Raw genomic sequence first — 8,190 nt, 5'->3', positions numbered from 1 at the left:
CCCTGTTGTCAGCCTTGGGAGGCTCAGGGCAGGGCCTTTAGGCAAGGTGTCTGCCCCAATTGTCTGTACTTCTTTGTGGGTGGTTCCCGGGAGATGGGTGCCTTGGCCTGAGGGTCTCATTCCCATGTGTGCAGAAAGGAGAAAGGGTGCAGGCCTTGTCAGGAATACATGCGAAGTCCTGGGGCGCCTGGGTGGCTCGGTCGTTAAGCGGCTGCCTTCGGCTCAGGTCATGGTCCCAGGGTCCTGGGATCGAGCCCCGCATCGGGCTCCCCGATCTGCGGGAAGCCTGCTTCTCCCTCTCTCACCCCCCCCCCGCTTGTGTTCCCTCTCTTGCCGTCTCTCTCTTTCTGTCAAATAAAGTCTTTGATAAATAAATAAGTTAATTAAATACATACATACATACAAAGTCCTCGGGAAGGACTGTGAGTATGCCCCACCACAGAACCTAGGGGAACCTCCACAGAAATTTTTCCTGATCCCTTCTGTCAGCCCTGGGGACCCCCGAAGATACAGTCAGGCTGAACTTTCTTCTATTTCCAAATTGGGCGTCTCGGAGAGGCGAGGGCCTTGGTCTAAACGGACCCAGTATGTGGTGATCACAGAGAGGAGTTTCAGGCCCTGCCAGGTATAAAGGTGAGGACCCTAAGGTAAGGCTGAGAGGATGGAGAGGGCCCCAGGCAAAGAAACTTGTCCTTTCTCTCAGCTGTGAGAGGTCCCAGGCAGGGCTGTCAGATACAGATGTCCCCTCCACCCTCCTCCCTTCCTTACCTGGTATCTTTGGGAGGTGGGGGCCTTTTCTGTCAGAGCGGACAAAGTCGAGTTTCTCACATGATCCGTCTCTCCCTCAGGCCAGTTGGTTGCCATCCCCCACCTCCTGCCCACACTCCTGCCTGCTGGCCCAACACAAGTCATCATGCCTCTCAGTAAGAAGAGTCACTGCCACAAGCCTGAAGGAGACCTTAAGGCCCAAACAGGAGATCAGGGCCTGGTGGGTGCACAGGTTCCTGTAACTGAGAAGGAAACTGCCGCCTCCTCTCTCTCTCCTTTGATCCAGGGCACCCCAGAGGTGGTGCCTGCTGCTGGAAAACCAAGTGTTCACCAGAATTCTCAGAAAGCCGACTCCTCCTTCACCACCGTCAAAGCCACTCCATTGAGCAAACCAAAGGAGGGCTCCAGCAGCCCAAAACAGGGTCCGAGCACCTCCCAGGCTCCACCAGATCCTGAGTCCTTGCTCAGTGATGTGCTAAACCAGAAGGTGGCTGAATTGGTACAGCTCCTGAGTGCCAAGTATGTAACAAAGGAGCTTATCACAGAGGCAGAAATGCTGCAGAGTGTCATCAAAGAGCACAAGGGCCACTTCCCTGTGATCTTCGGGAAAGCCTGTGAGTGCATGGAGCTTGTCTTTGGCATTGAAGTGAAGGAAGTAGACCCCATCAACCACTCCTATGTGCTTGTCAAAATCCTAAATCTCACCTACGACGGGATGCTGAGTGATGACCAGGGCATGCCCAAGACCGGCCTCCTGATCCTTATCCTGGGTGTGATCTTTGTGGAGGGCAACCGTGTCCCTGAGAAGAGGATCTGGGAGGTGCTGAATAAGATCGGAGTGTGTGCTGAGAGGAAGGATTTCATCTATGGGGAGCCCAGGAAGCTCATCACCAAAGATTTCGTGCAGGAAAAGTACCTGGAGTACCGGCAGGTGCCTAACAGTGATCCTCCATGCTACGAGTTCCTGTGGGGTCCCAGGGCCCACGCTGAAACCAGCAAGATGAAAGTCCTGCAGTTTCTGGCCAAGGTCAATGGTACCAACCCCGCTTCCTTCTCATCCTGGTATGAGGAAGCTCTGAGAGATGAAAAAGAGCGAGCCCGGCCCAGAGTTGCCACCGCCAGTGGTACTAGGGCCACGGCCAGTGAAAGTTCCAGTGTCCCATCTAGCAGCTTCTCCTGCCCTGAGTGATGTCTGAAGAAGATCCTCCACTCTGTGTTTGAAGAGGGCAATCAAGGCTCTAAATAGTGGAGGACTGAATTGCAGATTTTATCTTTTTGGTATTTTTTAAACGTTCACCTTTCTAAAAGGTTTTTTAGCTTCAGAGTCTAGGCTCGTGAATGATACTGGTTACATGTTTATTGCTGTTTATCGGGTTTAAGAATAAGAATTTTGCTCTTCTGGAAAACCTATTGGGAAACTTTTATTTTCTGATCTGGAAGAGACTAGCATAGCACTGATAGCGAAATTTCCTTAGAAATATGGAAGAGCCCAGCAGTAAGAGAGATGGGATCAAGAAGTAGAGGGGGAAATGTAAAGGATGGTTATCCTAGGATTCCTGTATCCCAGTTAGTCTGCTGGGTAGTGAAATTAAAGCTCTGTACTTGGATTTGTTTGGCTAAAGAATGCATGAGAAATTAAATCTTAATAAATGAAAGCCCTGGCTCACTGGCTCATTTATTCTTACAAGTGTTTTACAGGTGAGAGAAAAGTCTAAAATGGAAAACTGCTCTTAGCAGTTCCTTTGGGATTGTGGGTAAACCAGAGCGAAGTCTCCACCTGTGGCAGGGATGGAAGGTGCCACTGAGCCCAGTGGACAAACCACGCATTCTATATGCGTTCCCTACAGGATTTCCGGAGAATAGGGGGATATTTCTTTGAGGTGGTGCCCATGGGCTGGCACTTTTTCCCTGGCCTGGGAAAGCCCAGAGCCCACTCCTTTGAAAGGGCATTTTAATTATCTTGAGTGTGATTTGGCCAACTCCAAGCGAGGGCTAGACTTTTGGTGGGGGTGAGATGAGTGAAAATAGTGGTTTGGATGGAAGAGCAGCTGGGAGGGAGGAACAGAGTCAGTCTAGAGCAGCTGGGAGGGAGGAACAGAGTTAGTCCTTGATTCAAATTCTAGGAGCTTTGAGTTGCATTCAGCCGGGGAAGACTTCCCCATATCCAAATTAAGTAATATATCCATGAACGGGGACATCTTGTAGAGTATCTACGAAGGAGCATCTTTGGGCTCACTTCGTAGTTTGTGTCCTGGAGTGCTGCATATTCTCCATGCCATGGAAACACACACACACACACACACACACACACACTCAATCCCAGAGGAGAGAGTGATAGAGTCAAGTCTGGGGTCAAAATCATATTAATTACTGCTATTTATTAAAGATCCAATAAATGCCAGGCACTGTGCCAGGCACTTTACTTATATTACATACATTCTAGAAGTTCTACAAGACAAGGCTTATCAAACCCACTTCACAGGTGAAGAACCTAAGGCTCATAGCACTTGGCAGTTTGCAGTTTGCCCAAGATCACATGTCCAGTATGTGACAGGGCTGGGACTAAATCCCCGGTCCAAATTTGTCTAAGCCCAGGCTGTTCCCACTCCTCCCACCCTGAGGCTGACCTTTTGTCTCTTTGCTCATTTCTCTTCTCCATGCTCTATAAGGTCTTTCAGGCAACAAAAAGACGGGTCCCGTGGCCAAAGTAGGCCCAAAGAAGGAAGGGAACAATTGACAATCAGCCAAGATTTGGGGACTATCTGCGCTTTATTTCCCTAGGGTCTGCCTGCCTGAGCCCCAGAGCTCCTGGAGAGCTGAGTGCCCAGGCGCTGCTGTGTATGTGTCCAGTCCCAGCCCTTGCCTGCGTGACGGCACCCTTGCCCAGGTCTTCCTCTGCTTTCCTGTCCAACTCTAGAATCTGGCCTGCTGACCAACTTACCACTTCCTCTTCCTTTGGAGACCTGTGCTCCCAGCGGAACAGCCGCAGTCACCCATCTTCCCCCTGTCATGGAGCACCCCTACTCTTTACAGAAGGATGTCCCCCCCTGGCTGTGCCTCCCTCTTTCTGGAACCCTGTTAGCAACAGCCTTTTAGCAGTAGCAGTGCACTTTGGAGGATGGTTAGATGCCTGAACACACCCCCTCCGGACATCCTCGACACACTCTCAAATTGTTTTTCAAATGAGCTGGTGAGTAGAGTCTGATTTGCACATAATCTGCTGGTTCTCAGGATGTAACCCTGATGTTAGAGAGGGTTTTTGAAACCACACTAATATTTGCAGTAAGAGTCTAATAAGATGTATTATTTGAAACGGGCCGCTGATCACATCAGCAGATGAGCAAGCTCACCTAGACGGCCAAAAACCAAAACATTTCTGCTAAGTGGTAGATGAGGAAACAGCACAGAAACCACCGTGTAAGCAGACAGCTACAGGGGCTGAAATGTAAAACCCTGGAGTCCTAGGAGGTGAACAATGGTTTTTTGGTGGACATGTTGCTCTGGTTTTAAAAAAACACGTTAGCCATCCTTCCACTGCTTCTTGTACCTATATCTTGCCCACAGGAAAATCCTAGTTTGCAGTCTGCCTAATGGCACCTGTGCAGGTATTTGGGACTGTTCAGTCATGAGGAGGGGAGCAGAGACTCACAAGTTAAGGTTTTGATTATACACCATGAGGACGGAGAACATTCCCAGGCTACTGAGATCATAGAGGTTACTGGAAAGGGCAAGGCCTGCCAACGCTGACAGGGTCACTTGAAAACTAGATGTGATCCTGTATTTGAGAACACCCGTCGCATAGCAGGCACTCGAAAGAGTTGGTGAATTTCAAGGCAAATTTGTTTTTTTCAGGAACTTCTCCATGAAAGGAGTTGTCATCATACCAAATTCTAGTAATTGCTTTTCATTTTTATCTAGTAGATGGCGGCTCCCAGGAGAGACTACAAGTGCTCATCCACATCTGTCTCTCTCTCCTTCCTGGGTGGCCCACTTGTAGTTAGGAGCCAGTATGCCATTTCCATCCTTCCTCTGCTGTTCAGCAGCAAACATGGGGACCCCGTGTCAAGATGGAGAGCTACAACATGGAAACAGCCCAGATCCCTGAATTACCTGGGAGCAGAAAGCCCCTGCCAACCCACATCGGAATTGATGTGCACAAAAAATAAACCTTCATTGTACAAAACCCATTTATTTTTTTATTTTTTTTGTACAAAACCATTTAAATTTCAGGACTTCTCTGTTGCAGAAGCTAACACTTGTTTTGACTAATTGATGCCCAGCACTTATTTCTGTGGTTAAGCGGATTTAAATATTTTAATTACAAAGGTGATTGTGCAAATGTACTTCTTGCAAACCATTTACTCTTGGCATCCTTTGTCCAACTCTGAGCTTACACCCACTGATACCCAGAAACTTATGTCCTCTAACTTAGTGTGTCTGTTTGAAGCAGCTGGAAGCTCTGCACTAACTAGTTTCTCATCACAAACAGAACAAGGGGCTGGAGGTCCCTAGTAATGGGAAGCAGAGATTCCATAATGCATCTTATACCTCACTGGTAAGACAGTGATTGTCAAAATTTTAGATATGGGACATCACACTCCAGCTGAAGCCTTCAAAAGAAACCAATCCATAAACATGAGGAAGGCAGAGCAGTCTGACCGAAGTGAGGACTATAATCCCCGAGTCCTGCCCACTCAGCACTCTTCCCTCTTCCTTGGGGACAGTAGCCCTGTCACCCAACCACAGAACTCTAGGTTCCCTCTGAGCACTGCGGGGAAAGCCCTGTGCTAGAAGCCCCTTCCTGGGCCATGGACTGTCACGCCCCTCACAGGCATGAATCTGTGTGGACTCCATTCGGGCCAAGGCACTGAATCCCAGTTTTGCTGCCTGGCTCTCCAGCATCGTCAACAACTCGTGAGCCCCAATTTCGGCGTCTCCAGCCTAACTTACCACTCCGTTTCTCGTTCCCAACTCCTCACTGTCCCCACCCCTGACCTAGACACACACTGGCACACGCTGTCCTACCCACTCATCCAGTCTCGATTTTCAGCACGGGACCGGCTGCCTTCCCCGTAACCCACTATCCCCCGTAGGATTCTGTTAGGATTTTTCACAGGCTCTTCCTTCCTGCTGATGCCAATCCTTGTCTCTTCCTTCCTTTCTTCCTTCCTTCCTTCCTTTCTTCCTTCCTTCCTTCCTTTCTTCCTTCCTTCCTTCCTTTCTTCCTTTCTTCCTTCCTTCCTTCCTTCCCTCCTTCCTTCCTTCCTAGCTTTGCTTTGAACTCTATTCTGCGAAGAGGCCCCTGCTAGTGCATTTTCCTGGTTGTTTCTCAGCACCAAATAACGTGGAGGGCCTCCCCTGACTTGGCAGCCATGTTTCACTACAAAGGCAGAACCCTTTCAAGTACCCTAATGCCACACAAATGATGAGGATTTCCACTCAAATGATGAGGATTTCCACTCTAATGGGGGCAGGAATTATTCCCTGCCCCGTGTGAGTTCCAGAGTTCTCTTTCTGTGCAGGAATCTCCTCTTAATATTCTGTCCTGCCAATTTTAGCTACCTTGGCCTTCCTGGACTCCCAGCTTCATGTCAACTCAAGGAGACTGTCCAGGCTTCCCCCTCTGTGCACTGTGGCATGCATTACCTCCCCAGGCAAATAAACTAGGGTATCATAGAACTGACATCATTTGTTTTCCATTTCATAGAGATCGCTGTCCTTCGTGACCTGATGTCCAATAAATTGAAAATTGTTTTGTATGTTTCATCTGGATTTTTAGGTATATCATGTCAGAGTTTGGTTCCTGTTACTTCATTGTGGCTAGAAGTCCTATAATCTGAATTTAAAATCTAAATTACCTAGGCATGATAAATGCCCCCAAATTTCAGTCTTATTCAAATTAAAATCAGAACTGAAAGGCTGTGGACACATTTATGTTAACACAGACATACTAATTTGCAACCAGGAGAATATACAGCCAAGTACCAACAGTGTTTTCCTCTACTAGTGGAAGTATAAGTGATCCCTTCATTTTCTTATGTATGGTTTTAAAAATTTCCAACATTTATGAAACACACGAATTACCTTTATAATTATAAAATGTAAGTATTTCAAAATGTGATTTTGACTACCAGAAATTAATACACATTCTTTAGAGGGTTTGTTTACAAAATTGATCAATCTCTCGCCAGAGTCTACCCACCTCTGGCATGCCTACTTCTTGTTTGACTATAAAGAAAAGAAACGCAATCCATTTAGTTAGCTATGTGTAGTTATGCAACTCTCCCGACACTTTCAAAGACAACGCTGTACAGGTAAGAATCTATCTTCTTTTTAAAGCCCTCTCTCCAGGGCGCCTGGGTGGCTCAGTCGGTTAAGCGTCTTGGCTCAGGTCATGATCCCGGAGTCCCAGGATCAAGTCCCACATCGGGTGGGTTCCCTGCTCAGCAGGGAGTCTGCTTCTCCCTCTCCCCTCACCCCACTCTCGTGCTCTCTCTGTCTCTGTCTCTCAAATAAATAAAATCCTAAAAATAAATAAGGCCCTCCCTCCAGAAAAAGTATTCACACATTTTAAAAGGGGAAATTATATTTACATCTAAATCATATTCTCCATGATTTGATTGGATCCAGTATTTATAGGAAGCATAGTATACAAGCAATTTTAGGAGAAGGAATTAGAATTATCACATTCATTACTAGGAGTGTTGTTTATGTCTCTTGTCAAAGCTCATAATAAATAAATCATGCTATTTTAAAAATATGTTCTTCAGTCATTACTGCATTAATTCCAAATTGTGCCTGAAATGCACTTTGATTTTCCTGACTGATGCAACATTTTCATAAGAATGTTTATCCTTCTTTCAGAGACTAGCACACAACTATCAACACAGTTTTTTAACACACAATTATCTTTCACAAAGTAAATACCGTGTAAAAAGTCCTGATTCAGAATTTGGATAATACCTCTCTACTACTATATACGTTATATGCTTTGTTTTTAGCTATATCTCACATGCTCCCATTCTGCATTCAATAATTCCACCATTTTAATGATTTCATTCACACACTGCCCAAACAAAGCCATTAAATGGTCTTTGCTATCATTCCATATTATTTGTGTGCCTTAGGATTTTCTCATCACTGTATGACTTGTTCTTTTATTTTAGAACAACTACACGGCCTCTTTCCTTATGTGAGCCTTTTCTCTTTATTTTTTGAACCATGGCACTATTCTGAAACTAAAAATCCCAGAATTTTACCAAATGATTGGGATCCAAAGGTGTTCCTGTAGATTTTAGGTCATAAAATATATACACATTACTTATTTATTTGCAATGGAATCATCTTGTAATACTTTTATTTTTTTCCCCTTTAGAATATAGGTTCACATTCTCCAAAGAAAGATGCAAATGAATTAATAAG

At 46.1% G+C, this 8,190-nt stretch overlaps 1 protein-coding gene across 1 annotated transcript; it reads left to right on the top strand.

Moving 5' to 3' along the window:
• The first annotated feature begins 913 nt into the window (after positions 1-913).
• Positions 914-1,957, top strand: LOC114224604 (putative MAGE domain-containing protein MAGEA13P). Its single transcript, XM_028123830.1, has one exon. It carries the CDS (start codon positions 914-916, stop codon positions 1,955-1,957), a length of 1,044 nt encoding a protein of 347 aa, XP_027979631.1.
• Positions 1,958-8,190: the final 6,233 nt, after the last annotated feature.

Source organism: Eumetopias jubatus, unplaced genomic scaffold (assembly GCF_037043125.1).
Source record: "Eumetopias jubatus isolate StellerSeaLion01/CBP00866 unplaced genomic scaffold, mEumJub1_p1.0 scaffold_11, whole genome shotgun sequence".
NCBI lineage: Eukaryota > Metazoa > Chordata > Mammalia > Carnivora > Otariidae > Eumetopias > Eumetopias jubatus.
The sequence above is the reverse complement of the archived record's forward strand: the minus strand, read 5'-3'. Positions and strand labels throughout refer to the sequence as shown.